The 18,589-nt window shown below is 38.3% G+C and overlaps 1 protein-coding gene across 2 annotated transcripts in view; it reads right to left on the bottom strand.

Annotated features, from left to right (window-relative positions):
* Window positions 1-2,035: 2,035 nt before the first annotated feature.
* The window catches only part of USP16 (ubiquitin specific peptidase 16), a 20,774-nt gene continuing 4,220 nt past the window's right edge, over window positions 2,036-18,589 (bottom strand). The window contains exons 3-18 of one of the 2 annotated variants that reach the window (XM_009327803.1): window positions 18,210-18,388; window positions 17,448-17,551; window positions 14,890-14,993; window positions 12,855-13,036; window positions 11,763-11,855; window positions 10,939-11,069; window positions 10,483-10,570; window positions 9,524-9,602; window positions 8,531-8,622; window positions 7,647-7,703; window positions 6,327-6,494; window positions 5,041-5,713; window positions 4,252-4,346; window positions 2,941-3,027; window positions 2,477-2,633; window positions 2,036-2,366 (exon numbers count right to left, since the gene is read on the bottom strand). In XM_009327803.1, coding sequence (XP_009326078.1) covers window positions 2,242-2,366; window positions 2,477-2,633; window positions 2,941-3,027; window positions 4,252-4,346; window positions 5,041-5,713; window positions 6,327-6,494; window positions 7,647-7,703; window positions 8,531-8,622; window positions 9,524-9,602; window positions 10,483-10,570; window positions 10,939-11,069; window positions 11,763-11,855; window positions 12,855-13,036; window positions 14,890-14,993; window positions 17,448-17,551; window positions 18,210-18,388 — 2,414 coding nt within the window. In that variant the 3' untranslated portion in view covers window positions 2,036-2,241. The remainder of the gene's footprint in view (window positions 2,367-2,476; window positions 2,634-2,940; window positions 3,028-4,251; window positions 4,347-5,040; window positions 5,714-6,326; window positions 6,495-7,646; window positions 7,704-8,530; window positions 8,623-9,523; window positions 9,603-10,482; window positions 10,571-10,938; window positions 11,070-11,762; window positions 11,856-12,854; window positions 13,037-14,889; window positions 14,994-17,447; window positions 17,552-18,209; window positions 18,389-18,589) is intronic. The other variant, XM_009327804.1, reaches the window with a different exon arrangement.

Raw genomic sequence — 18,589 nt, 5'->3', positions numbered from 1 at the left:
GATAGGGAGGGGGAGATCACTTACCGATTCCTGTCTTAGGCAAAACAAATTAATTTATTGCCAACTAAAAATAGAGTTGGTGGGTGAGAAACAAGAACAAAAACTAAAACACCTTCCTGTTCACCTCTCCTTCTTCCCGGGCTCAGCTGTACTCCTTCGCTCCTGACTCCTCTACCTCTTCGCCCCCAGAGGTGCAGGGGATGCGGAATGGAGGTTGCGGTCAGTCCGTAACAGCTCCTCTCTGCCGCTCCTTCCTATGCACACTTTTCCCATCCTCCCCTCCCACAGGGTACGGTCCTTAGTGAGTTGCTTCAGCATGGGGATCCTCTGTGTAGGTTGCATTCCATCAGGAACAACTGCTCCTGTGTGGTCCTTCATGGGCTGCAGTTTCTGGCAGGAAAACCTACCCCAGTCTGGGCTCCTCTCTGCAGGCTGCAGCTTCCTCCAAGGTACACATCCACCTGCTCTGGCGTGGGGGCCTCCACAGCTGCAGTGCTGAGGTCCAGCATGGTCCTCTCCATGAGCCACAGGGGGACAACCTGCCCCAGCGTGGTCTCTCCAGGGGCTGCAGGGGATCCCTGCTCGGGTGCTTGGTGCTTGACACTCTTCCCCTTGCCCCTGGGCAGTGTTTTGCCCTTTCTTACACAGGCTTTCCTCAAGGTGCTACTGTCTTGGCTGGGAGGCTCAGCTGTGCCCTGTGGTGGGTCCGTTGGAGCTGGCTGTGTCCAGCATCGGGCATGCCCAGCCTCTCTTCACAGCTGCAGCCCACTCCACCATCTTGATGCCTGCACCCAGTACAGCGGATGAGGGAGACTGACCATGAGCCTGCTGCAGGGAGCTCATAACTTCAGAAAAGCATCATCTGTAATTGTTGCAGCTGTTTGTGCTCCTTACCCAATGTATGAGTGTAAAAAGTCAAATGAGTATTGAAATAAGTATGGCAACAGGTCTGTGGTCCATGCCTATGTTCATTTTTGTTACATGCATCTGATTCATCCTCACCCTTGAAGAGTCTCCACACTCAAAATGGCAGCCTGACAGCAGTGAACTGCATCTTGTTCTAGTGGCCTTAAAAATAAATGCTGAGCAGCAATAGCTAGCATGATTGTGGAGTGCTGGAAGCTTTCAACTATTAAGATTCTTCTTGGAAAGTAAACAGCTTGCGTGTCTCAGAGCAGCTTGAAAGGAGAACTGCACTTGAAATTCAAGCCACTTCAATTATTAATCCTTTTATTACTCTTGCCAGTGCTACTCTATTTCACAGCCAGAAGGGAGTGGAAGGCTAAATCAAGTCTGGAACTATCTTATGCCTAAATAAGGCTGCCACACAACAGCTACACTAATGCTCGCTTTATAGTCAGTTGCTGGTGTGGCTGAAAAATAAACTCAGCGAGTTTTCAGAAGGATTGGCATACTGATATAGTCAGCTGCACAAGTGCTACTGCTGATGACTGTAAGGGTAACGAGACTGCCCATTTTCTTAGTAAGGTTCTTGTGAAAAATGCACTGAATGTAAGCAGCTGCTGCTCTAGCATGGAGGAGCCAAGATTTTATTTACGTGAAACCCAGTGTGAAGCCTAGCCTGTGGAGAACTTATAACTCACTAACTATGGGATTAGTTTTCTTACCCCTCCAGTACAGAAGGGCTAAGCTGGAGTGCCTGTAGCGAGGAGAGAGATCTGAGCGCTCAGCCTTGCCAAAATACCAGCATAAGGTTCCTATGCAAAAGAATTCCTAGAAAGTTTGCAAACTGAGGGCTCCTCTATTAGACATACACCAACAGTGGAAAGAGAGCTGATGTGGAATTTGTCTCAGCTCTAAGATGTGTAGGAAGAAACAGCTTCTTATGCTTGGAACCCAGTCCTAAAATACACATGGAACAGATGAGATAGATAACTACAGTTCAGAATTATCTCTGGTCGCTTTAAAGTGAAAGACTTGCTGGCTAAGATGTATAGCACTTGCAGGAAACTAAAAGTAGCTGTTGCTTGTCTGCGCCAACAAACAAATTACTCGATAGAAGCTCAAAGCTGTAGTTTTGAAAAAACTTTTACTTAAAAGTAGTGAAAACACTGGAAAAAGTGTAAGTTATCCATATCTCAGTGTGTCTTAAGAAGCATAAAGGATATTCCTGCAGTTGCATACAGTAGCTCCAACATTCAACCACATGATTTGCAAGTCTCCACCTTTGTTGAGAGCACCTGAAGATGGCTGCACTTACAAGAAGGCTTCTCAGATGAGTTACAGCAGTCGCTCATAGAAGAGGAGATAGGCTTGCGAGCTCAGCACTTTCGATGCAGACACGGCTTGTACGTGGGTATCACTGATGTGGAACCACTGTCCTTTTACTGGTTCAGTTTCTAAAGCTGTGAAAGGAAGAATTTGGGAGTAATAGTTATTACAAAGAATTGACTCACTCAATCCTGTTACTGTTCTGCGGTAAGCAATAATTTGTAAAATATTTCTAATTATTTACCATGAGGAGATTGTCCCCGAAGGACAAGATCAGAGAGCCGGTTGTTCATACTTCTCATTTTAGCATACGCAGTGTAGTGCCCAGACCTCATCGTTCCACTGTGTTCAACAACTCCATAGAGAGAGTACAGTACTTTTGTATTCCCTTCAGCCACGTTCTGTAACAGCAAGTTTTGGTATGTCAGTCAGGTACGGGGTTTTAAACAAGGCTAGAATGTCAACTCTTGCTTTGCTTTGTTTGCTGATGAAAGGGAAGCTGGTCATTACAGATTCGTGCAAGCACTACAGCTATGATCAGTGGACGTACACTGACTCAAGTAGGAGTTGCGCTTGTAAGTTATCCTGTACTATCACACAAAATAACTGAAGCCTGACAAGCGTTCTACAAAGATTCTGCTAAGCAGCTTAACTGTGAAAGCACATTAGAAAATGGGAAAGGAGAATCTGATTTGTTTTCCCACTTACTTTACATTTAACCGTACAGAAAGGAGCCAAGTCTATCACTTCTGGAAACTTGATATGCCTGTTAACCTTCCGTAGATTAAATCCAGCCTTAAACAGACAAAGTAGAGGAAAACCCCATAATGTTAAAATGTAGCATATTAAAACCATGCTTAGTTACCAAATGTTTCAGGTTAAAGTTTCAACAATACAAAATCAGTTTTTCATTACACAAAATTGGGAAAAAGCAACGTTGTTTGGCTTTTTTCCCCCTCCAATGCCGAAGGCTTTCCAGCATTGCCTCCTTGCCCCCACGTGCTGCACTGGAGCGCAAGTTAAGACGACTCTTCAACTCACTCTTATGGTAACTTAATGGTAGCAAAAGGGGAAAAAGAATCGGCTCTAGTGTACTTATGTAACTACGAGGACACCTCTTGCTTCTCAGATACCGTAGTATGCCTGAGGATCTAATTTTGTATCGTCAAAGCTGATGTAACTTCTACTCCCACCTTATTCAAATAATCTTCCAGTATCAAACTGGAAAAACAAAAGGAGATGATGACAAATGTTCTGTCCTTAGTCATGTTACAGTCTCTTAGAACAGGCTACACATTTCCATTTTCTCTGTGGAATTGCTTTTTGTCTACTTAAAGTCACCTCCCTTATTTTTCCAAGTATTTTGACCAAAATACTGAACAGCTTTAAATGTAGAAGAGGCAATACTGTCTCCCACCCCCATTCCTTTCCTCTTTCTTTCTTGAAAAGCTAAAGCCCTAAATTAAAAGTTTTCCTACAACTTGGAAAAAAGGTAAGCCACTTTACTTTGGTGTCTATAAATAAGACTTAAGTTGCACTGCTTCCCATTCATCCCTTTGTTTGTTTTGTTTTTTCTTCCCTCAGTAAGGCTTGGAATTCTCTCTTTTCCAATTCCGCCGACCTATTTGTTACATTAATTTAGCAAGGGATCCTATTCTATCTGTACTGAAATGTAAGAGACCATGAACTGCTGTAGTAGCAGGAAACAATCAATGCTAAGATACTGCTTAATACGGCAAGCAATAACAATAGTGAGGGAATATAATGCAAATAAGCTCACAAAATAGTGTTTTCCAGGTAACTAATGGAATATTCTTTCAGGAAAAAATGACGAGAAAAACCAATGCTGCGCACCAATGCCTTCCAAACCTCGGGGAAAAAACCCCAAACAAAACAGTCTTATAGGAAATGAAAATATGCTAACATTAGCTTTAAGTGAAGCTAGTACTGTGTGCATATAGACATACTGAACTGACACTATATACATACACGTTTTTGCAATATCAGCCTGCTACTTACCTGTTGAAACCTCTTTAAGTGAAGAGTTAAAATTGGAGGAGCGAGAGAGATTAGCATCTGCTTTTTGGCATTAGTATAAACATACTTCTTTTCACCTGCAGAGAAGAAAAACCACCAGTGCAGGAATTTCTTTATTTTCACTATTTAGACTGTTACAATGTCACCTACTACAGCAACTGAGAGACTGAACATTCCCCTTTAACATGATGAGCTGTACAACAGCTGCCATCCCATCTTGCAGATCCCACAGCACAAAAGTACCCCCTCACACCGTGTCTGAGCAGCGTCAGCACAAGCAGGGTGAATTCTTGCTCGTTCTCTACAACTCCCGTCATCAGAAATGCATGCGGCTTTCACTGGCCTTTTGAGGGAAATCATGTTGGTGTTTGCTACGACTGTCACAGCAGAATTTTCACATTTGAGGGAAGAACAGAAAAGTCACCTGCTAAACAGCCACTCCCTACATTCATTCACATAAGGAATTTTTAGATTGAAATGCCCTTTCCCTCCCCGCAAACCCAAACCCGCCCCTTCTTTGCTGACTCTTCTTTTTCAGTCCTGCAGTATTCCGTACCCAAGCTTGCGAGCCTGCTATTCCGCTCGATTAAGAACTTACTTGTATTAATCTGTGCGAAAGAGGTTCTCGCAACCTACCCACTGAATACTAGTTCAACTGATCCAAGCTGAAGTTACACAAATACCTCTTTAGGCACGTTTCCCCCCCTTACCCACCCAAGCAGCAGATAGAGACGTATTTAAAGTTTTCTTTTAAAAGATAATTTGTCATACTTTTTATGCTCTTCTTTGGTCCATAATGTCTTTGTGTACATACATCACAGAGTAGTTTATTGGTCTCAGTAAGTTTTTCGTTACGGGTAAATTGATACAAACAGTGATGGATTGAACCTTCTTCCGGGTTCAGATCTTCCCTGTTTGCAAGAGTAAAAAATGCTGTTTCTGGATCTTCAGTCGACACTTCACACATCTTGACGGGAACAGTTTGAAGGTCATCTAAGATACTCGCATCAGATTCAGCGTTGGCACTCAAGTGTAGTTTTGAAAAGCCGGTAGCAAGCTCCTCCTCATCTTCATTTTCATCATCCTCATCTTTCAAAGACAGGTTGTCAAGGCCATTGACAAACTTTATAGGAGAATCTAAGCCTTCCATCGCGAGATCCACGAGAGACTCATTTTCTACACACTCTTGTTCTGGCTTTCCTGTATTTTCATGCATGCTCTGAACTTCTGTACTATTTCCCTGTATACTCAAGTCTTTTTGAGTTAAGCAGTGATCTTTGCAATCATTGGAGGATTCCTCTTCTTGCTTCGTATCAGGAGCTTCAGAGTTCATTTCTGCCTCTGATTCTTGGTTATACTCGACATCTTTTTCTGACTGTTCAGTTGCACAGATATCTGTCAAGTGAAGCATCTTTCCTTGAAGTTTTTGCTGGCGGCGCTGGCTCTGTGAATTGGAATACGTAATATATAAGAATACAAAAACCAGAGCAAGTTTAGATTATATTTAGCATTTCTTACCATTTCTTTATCAAAATTTTTGTAGTGTGCCATAGCTGCAGAGGGCGGGAGGGAGGGTAATAATCTATGATTTAATGATCAGAGATGATCAATTCAATGAATACTGAGTTTATCCTCACTCAGATATAGTTACCACTGCTCCCTGTTACACAGTATCTTCAAAATACAACTAATGATTCCCTTTATATCTTCCCGATCCTTTCTTACGTCTGTATTCTAAAGTTCTGTGGATATCCTTGCAATCAATGACTGGAGAACAGCTGTCTGCTACAGATTAATGCTACTTCAGACAGGCAACATAAATTCCAGATTCCTCTGGATATTAGCTTATTCCTTGCACAGCAACTCGTAACAGAACATGCAACTTCTTAATAGCAAAGACGTAGATACAATCGGTCTTTTCAGTTGTGCATTTGAGTGAGGAGAAATTCTAAGCTGTCTCCTTCTCATCCATCTAAACCGAGGAAGCAAAAGGAATTTGTTTTACCAGAAGTTGCAAGCACTTCATTAATAAAAGCGAAATACTTATCAAAACCAACCTTGGCTTGTTTTTTGGCCTGTTTCTTTGCTTTTTTCTGAAGGTGCTTACTTGTACCAGGGAGCTCATCTCTCTGCTTAAGATAACAGTCATTGTTTTTATCCTCTTCATCTTCAGATTCCTTTTCTTTGGGTTTTTTAACGTTTCTCTCATTTGTAGTTTTTACCTTCTACAGAAACCAAAAAGCCACAAAACAACCACGTAAGTAGAGATGTTACTGTCCTGAATAACAAAATAGCATTCCAAAGAAAACTGTAGGGATGAGATGCTACCTGAGTTTTCAGCTCCAGATTTAACACTTTAGTGACTATAAGATACAACTCTCTCATTTATGCCACTCCAACGTTTACAAAAGAGGTGTCTCACTCCAGAGGGAGTCCATGTGAAACAATGACTTGCAGAATGAAACAGTATGAAAAAGTAAGGCTAGCAAGGGCAAAATTCTGAACCTGTAAAGGGGCAACATTACCTTTGGCTCTAACAGATGTAAATCTCATTAAACGCACCGCAGAGTAACATTTTACACAAGCGGAGACATTTTCAGTTGAACTGCCTGTCACAGAATTTGTTTGCTTCTGCTAAAATGAAATGTGCTGGTTGCAGAAGACATATGATCCCTTTGGCTGAGGGGGTTTCATTTCAATATTTACTCATTAGCTTTTGTGTGAGCAGTGCTACATAACAAATCTGAAATATTACATATACAGATTATCAATACGAAACAAACAGCAAATCACGTATTTTGAGTGTCTGGAGATCGATCAAATAAATCAATATTGATCAAATAAGTATTCACACACTATCCTACCAATGTTTCTTAACTTTATTCAATAATCTGAATATTATGAGAAGTATCCTTGCACTCAGTGCAGAAAAATGGATGAAAAAAGTAAAAAAAAAAAAAAAAAAAGCATTCAAGCAACCACTAGGCACCCATCACTGTCATGCAATTTAGTTCAGTTTTACAACAGTGAAGATGAATTGGGAAACATTGTTCTTTGCAACTCAGTCTTCACAATAACGAGACAACATTGGAACACACTAGATTATTCCCCAAGCCACTCTCTACGTTAGAAACATTAACTGACAAAGCAGCAAGATCACCAACGGACTATCAGTGGTTTTCCAGAGACAATTTATGAGCCGCAAGTTACAGGAATGACTCTCATGAAAATCATATTCTCTATCTTTCTGGGCGAATTTATAATTTTAACTTTCAAAAGAGACATTTAGAAAGATACATAAATTCATTCCCTAATGATTATGTAATAAAGGTGTTTTCATATAAGCGAACAAAAACTAAGCACGTACAATTTCTTACCTGATCATCTAGTACGGGAAGCGACAAATCAAGGAAAGACTCGTGGACCAAGGATACCTTTAAATGAATATTTAAGAGTCCAATGTAATTTTGTTTGGAAGCGGCTGGCATGCTGTCAATAGGCTTATTTGTATGTAGCCTTGTTTGCATTCAATACATGCTTTCACTTGCGCATACAAACGTAAAACACAGCTCATCTACCTTTACAAACAGCTATCCATGACCAAAATAGAGCAGTCATATTACCACAGAAATAAGCAAGAAATACTTTTACAACTTTCAGTTTTCTAGTGGCCTAGAATGTGAGAACCCAACTTAGGGCCTACGAGAGTGATTGTCTGCAATCTGTCGTGACAGTCATCTGGCCCACTCACTAATACCCTGAATTGCTTCATTCTCAGGATGCATTATCCCAATAGTGCCTTCTTGCTTAACCATTCTCCTGGCAATCCCACGGTCATTCCCGTGCGGGAAAGGGAGAGACCTAATCATCTGATGAAAAAGGAAAGGGCCCCTGGCAGCATACTGCTGGTAGCAGAACAATTCATCCAATTCACACAATTTGTACCACTGGAAGGGGTTTACCAGGAATCTGAGAGTGAATTCTTCCGGCAGAGGCTGCTTGCTGTTGCTGACCTCTTTTTCTGGAAGTCTTTTGAAAGGGACTGAAGACTGAAAGATTAGCTTTAGAACATAAGGGAAGAAAGATTCCAGCCAAACCACGCCCCTCTTTGAAAAGCATGCAGCTAGTCAACTCTTAGAACTGTATCAACTGAAGCAAACCTCTCCGATTTCACTTATTTCTACATATAGTTACTTTGGGGTTCTCCTGCAGATTACATAAAATTATACTCTAGGCTAGTCAAAGCAGGCAGTTTACTTACAGTTCTGCATTCCTCACACATAATCGTACTGGTTAATTCTCCACCAAAGATTCGATCTACAAAACTTTGTATTCCCTTTTTCTTTTCATATTCTGAGAATTGACAAGGTATATAGCAAAGTTAATAATATTACATATAATATACTAGCAACCGATTTAGTTATGGCATACCAAATACAAAAAAGAGAATACGGTATTCAAGATGTATGATGGAACGTGTTAAGCTTGTTCTGTTTTCCTCAGGAAGTACAGCAAGAATCTTAAATTAAGATCCTTTCGTGTATCAAAGGGATGGGGGTGAAAACACATTTGCAGAAGACAGTTTGACTGAACCAACACCTTTACCACTTTCTCAGCTCAAACACATTTCCCTGTTTTCTCAGAAGTACCACATCCCAGTAAGAGTTCCTGTTTTCTCTCAGGACTTAAACAACTGTCTGAACCTAAAAAACAAGCAACTTTTGTCTGTATAGGTGCCCTACAAACAAAACCAATTTCCTCAAGTTATATTTTCAGTGTAGCACATAGTCTGAATTTAAACTTGCTCTTCATCTTCGAACCTAAGTCATGTTGAAAAGTTTAAAGATTCTTCTGTTCACTGTTTGGGCTTTTTTTATACCACTGTTAAGTAACAAATGACTATTAGGACTGAATAACCACTACATTCATGTGCTAGTATTTTAATTTCTTACATAGTATTTGAATGATTAAATACTACCCAAACGTATTTAATGTATAACATCTACAGAATCAACTCTCTCTTACGCTGTTAAGACGGAAACACCACCAAGTTCAGTAAGACTTTTAAATAAATAGACTAACACTATTGAGCCTTATATTCTCAATCTTATATAGATACACACATATTCAAGAGATGGCATAAAGTTGTACAATTAAACATGTATCTTTTAGTTGATACTGTTAGTGTTACTTTGTGTACACTAATTTTAAATGTAATTTTAAATTATCACAACATCACTAACATGTATTTTACCTTTAATTTTCTTTTTAAGTTCTTCTTCATTTTGTTTGTTAGAGTCACTCAGCGCCTTCAGTATTCCAACACTTATTTGCTGAAATTTTCAAAACAAATACGCACTGTAAAATTTCCTAAACTAATTCAGTTAACTAGTTCATTTTACAAAATGTTTCAGATGGAAGAAAAGTTTAATCTTGACCAATTAAGAGAATCGATACAAACAACACAACCACCCGTAGAGACACAAAATAGTTCCTGCAGATATTAAAAAAAAGTAACCGAGAAACAAGCTTGCAACTGTAATGTTGCGATTAGTATGTAAGAAAATCAGTCTAAGGATGAAATACTTTCCCAAATTAAAACTGGCAAAAAAACCCCAAAACCGGAATTTCCACAAGCGAACTTTCAGGCATTTCAGAAATTAAGACAAAAGGACGTTCTTTAGGGTGACTACACATACTCCAAACCCACTTTTTCTGTAGAAGTTTTGGACAAGTCAATCTATTTCTGAAGGACAAAAGACATTTATATTAGAAGCGTTGAATTAACCAAAGTCCTTTAGAGCAAGCAAAACTGAACCTTTCTACTTGATTTTATTAGCAGACCACAGAGAGTAACCAGTGCACTGCTTTCCAAAAAGGCAGAAAATATCATTACCTTAGAAACCTAAACAATGTGTGCAATATATATATACGAGATATAGGCCACAAACAAACTTCTTTCTTTGAATAGTTTTGTTAAATGAAAATAGTAATACCCGTGGTTGCTCCTTCACAACCCCACTGCTTAGAGGCTGCCCGGTTCTACAGCTCTGTTGCTAATCCGCTTCAAGTGCGTGCTGTGGGCAGCACAAACCACTCTACAGAGGTCGACTTTTCTCAGAAAGAACGTTCTTTCTCCCCTCAGCAGAGGAGAAAGTCTTGGTCTGGGGTATGAAGAAGAAGGGTATGCACAACTACGAAATTAGCACTCACTTGGATTTCTTCTGCTCTCATTCCATCAAGTAAGTAACGAAGCAATTCATGACTGTCTTGCTGCTGGTAACCTTTAAATCGTATTGCTCTGTTAAATGACACAATAATTGTAAAGTATCACTGAACTTAGAGATAGACAAAGTAAAAACAATTCATACCAGACGCAAAAGGACAAAGGCTCAAGCATGTATGTATGTAAAAGCAGCAAGTGTCTACATATGGTATTTTCTAAAAATATGAAGCTAATCAGAATGTCACTGAATATCTTTCATTTTACTTCTATTCATTTATATTTTGCTCTTTATCCTCTTCTATCAAAACTTGTTAAGTAGTATACAAATTTTAGAAGCTGTGATGTGAGCTCAACAAAGAAAAGGGAGAAAACTGACCTTCTTTTTAAACAACTAACAAACTTTTTTCATACTCACTATGACATGCAATTGTACAGATACTCACTTTTTACAAACCTGAGCAAAAAGTTCCTTAGGAGTGACTACCCCTTTTTTTGTCTCTTGCATTTCTGTCAGGAACTGATACATGGCTAATGTCAAAGGACCTGGCTGATCTAGTTTTATCAGCTGAGGTTCCTGTTTTAAACAAAAGCAACAAAGTTGTTTTGCCTTAATTTGGTGACAGATCGTTCTGGAGCAAGTTTTTCCTTATCTAAACACTTCAGTTCTTTAAAACATTATTATAAAATAGAATACACAAAATTCCAAAATGGCAATAAGTTAACCTGACAAAAACAATCAACACGTGGTTTCTCATGAGATGATACCAAAACACTGGGCTAAGAATCATTAATTATTTATTGCTTAGTTGCAACTCTGGATTTCTTGCTTTTATTAGGAAAAAAATACAATTTCTTAAAACGCACAACCCTTCTTTCCCATCCAAATCCCTAACTGTAATGACAGGTGCGTTATTTAAGTTAGCGCTGCAGACATCCACTAGTTCCCTATTTTGCATTTAGATGAGTGACGCTACAGCAAAAGTTACACATTTTCATCCTTCAAATTACTTAATCATAATGTAAGTACTCCTTTTATGACAACTAGTACTAGAGTATTGAATCACTGCTCTTTCACTTTGAATGAAAGGCCTCTGCTGACTTCAGAAGCAGCTTTATTAAGTCAATGGTGAAGTTCCCACCGATTTTACACCTTAATCTTGTTAGTATTTAGCTGAAACAGCTTTAAAATCCAGAGATGAGTATTGCTTGTTTCTTTAACAGATTGGAAGGGTCAGGAGAAACACTACGGAGGTCGAAGCATGTATACCATGGATAACTCCGGCGACTCAATTTTAACTGTTGTGCCAGGCATTTTAGCTTCTTTAAGCAGCTCCCTCAGGACTGGAGTTTGTGATAAATTCTGTAGAACGTAAGAGAAAGAAAAAGATTGGTAACTGGAGAACAAGAGGAAGGGCAGCTGAGTTCCACTGGTCATGGAACTTGTAGCAACCAGATTAGCAGCAATTTATTTTTCCCAAACACAGAACTAGAGAGATAACTACCACTCTGGGAATTCTAACCGTGTTCAACAGTTAAAGGTACATTCCATACAGCTAATGGGACTTCCAAGTGTCCTCTCTACATATTACTTCAGATTAGAGAAACCCTAAATGTACTGTTCTTCTACAGACTGATCTTTTGACAGTCTATTTACTAGTGTCTGTTTCTAAAATCAAAAGGTAAAACGCAGTGTGCATATTTGCTTGGTTTAAAACATGTTAAAAAAAAAAAAAATCAAACGATTTACTAAAACCTGCAAGTACAGTGGGAATTTTGTTCGAGTAAAGCTTCAGTATCAAGACCCAAAGAGCACAAGATTACACGCGAGTTTTAATACACACGAAAGAGCAAGTTCATTTTATCCAAGCACTTCTTAGCTGAGCAAGACACATAAGATGGCGATGCAATATGCTCATGCTGTTAATATTTACTTTTATTTGACTTCCTGTTGCTGAGAGAGACATTTTTGTGCCAGTAAACACCCACGGTCTTGGGCATTAATCTCTTAGATTCTAAGAGGTCAGCAAGAGTGATGTGCCAGACTATTTTATTTTTTTTACTAAACTCGGAAGTTGGCATGCTTAATCTATCTCAGTGAAAGATTCTGTCCCTCAAAGACAGCGCAGTTTATATCTTCCCTTAAAGCAAGTCTGAACCTGCAGCTCCATTTCTTCATATTTCTCTGGGCCAACACACTTTTTTTTAGAATGAACCCATCATTCTTGGCAGATAAAAAAAAAAAAGAAAATCACATTCTAATTGTGTCATTGTACAATACTGGGGGTGGGGTTGTTGTGGTTTTTTTTTTTTTTCCTCTTGCTATTCAAAATTTTTTTAAGAGCAGCAATAACTACCATACCTGCATCACTGCGTTAAAGAAACATGTATTCCCCAAGTTACTAAGTCCTTTCACAGTCACTTCCAAGTTAGCATTTGAATGAGAATTCTCTTCTTTAAGTGAGACTTCTTTTTCCTGCTCATTTTTGCTGTCTTTTTCTACTTTTTTATTTTCAAATTCTTTGTTCTCTTCTTGTTTTTCTACTGAAATAATAAAAAAAAAAACCATACCACATATTAACCCAGTAACAGGGAATGGGCTAGGAAAAAGTTATTATAGGCAGCAGCAATCTACAACGCTTAAAACATACGATAATTAATTCTGTAATTGTATAAATGTAACACTACTGGTTTAGGTTCTTAAACTGTCTAGGTAACAGGAATTTAAAAAAAAAAAAAAAAAAAATCAAGAAACCCCTGAAATGCTATTTCAGATCAGCATACAATTTAAGCATGCCACTCGGCCCACAAGCCATTCATGCCAACAATCTCTGAAACTCTGCATGTGCTATCTGAAATTTCATTCCCGTTGCAAAACCACTTAAGTTAGGGCTTTATACAACATCCAACAAGATGCCATCTGAGATAATATCCCTTTTGACATGGCACTATTGCCTGAAATGAAACGCACAGGCCTCCCACTGTCAAAGCATTCTCACGTTCATTTCATGAACCTAAACAGATGAAACCGGAAGGTTTATATTTTTCAAGACACGTTAAAGATATTTTCCCAAAAATTACTTTGGTGTATAGCTCAAAATTTCAAAGACCTGTTTAATAAAACCATAAGGGAATTCCAGGTAATTTTCAGAATAACACCCACACTGTTTCTGCCAGTTTGGCAGTCTACTATTGATAAAGTTTCTGATAAATAGGGCTGTGAGCCAAGATTAACTTTAAAATAAAGTAATGCCAGCTCAGCGAAAGCAAGGAAACCGGGCAATACCATCTTTGCAGATGGACAAGAAATGGATGGACAACAACAGATGAACACCTGAGACAAACAACAGCCTGCACCCAGGTATTCATCCGTTTTCCGGTTCAAACCTGAGAAGAAAATTCTGGCAACCAATATGAAGTTCAAAGATTAGATGTGGAGAAACTACGTAGCTGGGAAAGACTGACCAAAGCCGCCTGAAGATTCTGGTCCTCGTAGGAAAACCTCAGCTGCTTCCTGAACAAATACCCAGAGACAGCCACCTGGCGCTGCCGGACGGCTGTGATCTACTTCCCAAGGGGGCCATGGTCTCACCCAAGCGTGGGGTGGTGTTGGAATTTTTGATAGCCATGAGTTACAGCATTTATTCTGATATGCAAATTCTTCCAAGTTTTCTAGTGGAAACGCCTTGTACAAAACCAGTTTTGCCGTTGTGGAAACTGGGGGGTTTTGCTGGGCTTGTTTCCTGTTAAACAACCACGTTCGCAGATAGCCTGCAGGCTGAACACGCTGTTTTAGAGAGTTCTGAATGCACTGCAGCTACCTATACTAAATGTACAGACCCAGCAGACAAATCCTCTTGTATACTCCTTCCATTAGGAAATGTGCTCCAACAGCTGGAGACTTAGTCACTCCAGCTGATACATTCACAAATACCTATAAAAATACTTTCAAAAAATCAAATCAAATTATCCTTAAGCAATGACAATTTTCCTTCAGATCTCAAGACAGGCTGAGCAATACTGATGAATAAACACAGCACTTCTAAGCACTGAAACTCAATTCCTTACTCACAGAACAACTGAACATCATATTTAAAAAAAAAAGTCACAGTAAAATTGTATTTTTTTCCCTTCTATTCCTATATTTCTGGTCTGTAAAAGTTTAGGGGACACTGAGCAAAATCCTGGTCCAATTAGGTCCATGGGCTAGGATGTTACTTACGCTATCAGAATTCTGACAAGAGAGGGGGAAAAAAAAAAAAAGGAAGAAATTAGCTTTTTAATTTACCATAAGGTGCTTCAAAAGTTAAATCTAATTTAGCGTACATTCTTGATTTACAGTACTGTCTCCTACATGTAAGGGACTGATTTACTGTATGTATACTATAGTTACTTACCTGTACGTGATGAGTCAGTACAAACTTGTTTTCTAACATAATCCACAGTCTGACCCAATCGGGTTGAAGTATTATATGGGACTTCATTATTGCATATGTAGCACCTGTCTCCGCCCCCCCCCAAAGAAAAACAATTAATCCTATTTTTTCTATTGTTTAAAAAAATCCTAAACTATTTGCTTGTTTGATGCAATTCATTACATAAAGTTACAAAATCACAAGATTTATTTTAAGATTTAGAAGTCTTAGAGAAGAGTTCAATCTATTTCTGATCAAGAAAATAAAAAGGTTAAAAATTATCTTTACTAAATTATTTCAGTGACTGGAGGTTGCAATTTACAAATATAAATTAGACCCTTCAAAGATGTGCTTAGAAACCTAGCCTGCAAGAGAAAGAAATGCAGGGAAAATATTGCCAAAATCAAGAAACTAAGATATCAGGCCCTAAAGGAAATGACTTACAAATATTATGACATGGAAAAATATTCTGAGTATTCTAGCCAAGCAAGTACTTCATTATGTTTAAACTGGATAAGAAACAAATTAGTGTCCTCCATTAGTCCTGCACGCTTTTACTTGCTCTTGTATTGCTGATATAAATCTATTTGTCTCTTTGTGAGCAAAGAAGTGCGTGGTTAAGCCACTAATCTGTTTCAAACAAAATTGTGAGAGAAGCTGCAGTGACAAAGGCTCAAGTAAGAGCAAAATTCTGCCACAACACATACATCCGAAGGAGAGTTGTATGTACCGATTTCGTAGTTCTGCCCAATCAGCTCTTTGAAGAGGTGACAAAAGGCACTGAAGAGAATGCAAATACTTCTGCACTTTGAAACATACCAATTACAGTTCTTAGGCACAAATGCATTTAGCAGATTTCAGGATTACTGTAAGTCAGACTCTATTTTCTGGTATTAAAAGCAGCGGAAGTCTGCAGCAAAGTGCTTCCCTCAATCTCTAGCATCCCTGGAATTAGCTGCAATTTTCACATTTTTTCAGGTCTCATTGAAAAAACTGGCTCAACCTTTGGATCCCTGAGTATGTATTTATTGTCTGTTTGGTTAATCATAAAAATAGGCATTCTCCCTCCTGCAATAACAAACGATAGTTACTTCCACGGGCAATTTTTAACATCATAACCTTTCATCCATCAAAAATTTTTATAGGAAGCCTTGAAGGAATCAAGGGATTGGAAAGAACTTTTTTCAGTGATGGCTGTTTGACCAGTGTGGGGAAAAACATTAAGTAGATCCAAATGGTAAGTCATACCAGTACTGAAAACACATACAATAGCACTTGTTGTAACCCCAGAAGAGCAGAACTTAATGGATTACTAGAACTCTCCTTCTCTCCATGTTCAAAACCTTTTCTTTTAACCATTTACAGGTACTATTCAAGTCCAATTTCAACCACGTATGCATGCACACTATAGAGATTTATTCATGCATTCATAGCATTAATAAATTCTGACCAAAAAGGCTTATGGCTTTTGCTTTTATATACTAAGTCCACTGTGAAATACAGTTCTTGATTGTAGGTTTGATTTATAACAACAATTTATACCCAATATATCAATTTCTGAACAATTTCTTGTGCAAGTTTGTACAACCAAGAAATTCGAGAAGAAAGAAAAATATCTTGCTTAGGCAACCTCCTCTCATTCACAAGTACTTTGATTTAAAAACTATTTCAGTTTTAGAGCAGAGAAAATAAAGCCCTTTAAAATCATAATTTTAAAACTCATTTAAATTCACAAAGATACATTCACTAGTTCATTAGTAATATGTGTTATTAATGTCCATTTCCATTCTAGAGTTCAATAAAAACACTGATCATTGCATATGAGTGTTAAATATGATCAAGTAAAGAGATAATGTTATATAAAATTAACATAATGACAAATAATAAGTTTAAAAAAAGGTTACAAAGCAAAATGAAAACACTTTATGTAAGGCACGGTATTTCTGTATGGCACAGTTTGGAAAGTTGAGGTTCCCCTTATATAGTAATGTGCTATTCCTTTTAAGAATATTCCTTTCAGGAGAATTCCTTTTAAGAGAAGGAAATACTACCAGAGAGATGGAATTTGTATCGATTGATCCAGTAGTATCTTGTAATTCTACAGTTGTGCTTCTTAACTATACATATGGTATTAAGAAGTCATATTTATTGGGAAAATAAAAGTAATTGAGCTTGTCACTAACCGTGCATCAGAAAGCAGCTTCTCCCAAGGCTGAAAGTTAAGATTTAGAGCTACATAACGACATATGTTTCTACACGTCAGTATTCTGACCAAGTAAAAGCAGTAAAATATGAAGTCAACAACATTTACTAGTTGATCAATTTCAACTTCAATTACACAAATTTTCCAGTTATAAATTTTACAAGCAATATTTATTCAGCAAATCTCAGCAAAGACTGCTGGGAATTTTGTGTGTGGAAATGCTTTATGAATTTCTAGAGATAAGTCCGAGAACTCACAAAGAAAAGAAAACACAAATTATATCCCAGTCTCTGTTGCCCTCTAGCTATGTCTTATAACTGTTGCCTGACAAACTCACCACACACTCCAGTTGTCCAAACTGAGAACCAAACAATGGGGATCTGATCTTGGCGTTGTATAATGCTTTAAAGCATGCTGTTCTTGAGAATTTCTGCCACAGCCCTACAATGTTGATAACCAGAAGTGTCACAAAATCCAGTTGACTATCAATGAAACATACATAAAGTCAGAGTCTAAAGAAAGGATTAAAATGAAAACTGGTTATGTTAAACTAATTAGGATGACCCGATGGGTCTCTATTTCAAGACACTTATTTCTGCAGAGAGAGAAATAACTTACTGGATGCAGAATAACTATAAAGTTGGTCGGGGACCAAACATCTAATTTACAAATTCCAGTTTGAACAGCTTGAAGAATGAAACAGAACAAAACCAAAAACCTCTTCAGCATGCATAGTTCTAAGTTTAATAAACTAACATTAGCACAAGATCTTATTGTAAAAATCACAAATTAGGACCATTAACAGCAATTTTTATTTTCTTAGCAAAATAATTCGGACTTTCTAGGAAAATAAGTCCTTAAGATGGTGTTTTAGCCTTAAGTCTGCTAAATGCCTTTGTGCCAAGCTTCCAAGAACTTCATCTGCAATTCAGAGCAGACATTTTTATCACACTAAAGTATATCAAATCCTTTAAGTAGCACCACATTTAAAATAAAAAAAAAGAGAGAATATAAGAGTTTAAATAGAAGCTCTCTCTTTCCACTGTATTATGAGGCAGTGAAAGATACTAAGATTAATTAACAACAAAACAAGAGATACCCTATGGCCACATTTTAGACATAACCATATCGAAGGGCTTTCGTCAGTCTCCTCCTCAGACTTCTCTTGTGTCTTATTGTCTGCCTTGCAGTCCTGACAAACATGCCATTCCACATTCAGCAGTGCCTTTTTCAGATGACCTTGTTCCAATCCTTTACGAATATGCTTGCACACAGGTTCTACAAAGTGAAACGCAAAGAAGGATGTAGGTATCGTAACAAATGCAAACGTCTCTAGGCTTCAAAGACACAGGCAGCAATCCAGAAGCTAGCCTTTCTACAGTCAAAGAAACATTGACAATTTGGCAGACGTATCAGAAAGAAACCCTTTGTTACCCCCATTCACAATCTGGGGATATTGTTGCTGCATCCTAAACTACT

This window comes from Pygoscelis adeliae, unplaced genomic scaffold (assembly GCF_000699105.1).
Source record: "Pygoscelis adeliae isolate BGI_AS28 unplaced genomic scaffold, ASM69910v1 Scaffold14, whole genome shotgun sequence".
Classification (NCBI taxonomy): Eukaryota; Metazoa; Chordata; class Aves; order Sphenisciformes; family Spheniscidae; genus Pygoscelis; species Pygoscelis adeliae.
The sequence above is the reverse complement of the archived record's forward strand: the minus strand, read 5'-3'. Positions and strand labels throughout refer to the sequence as shown.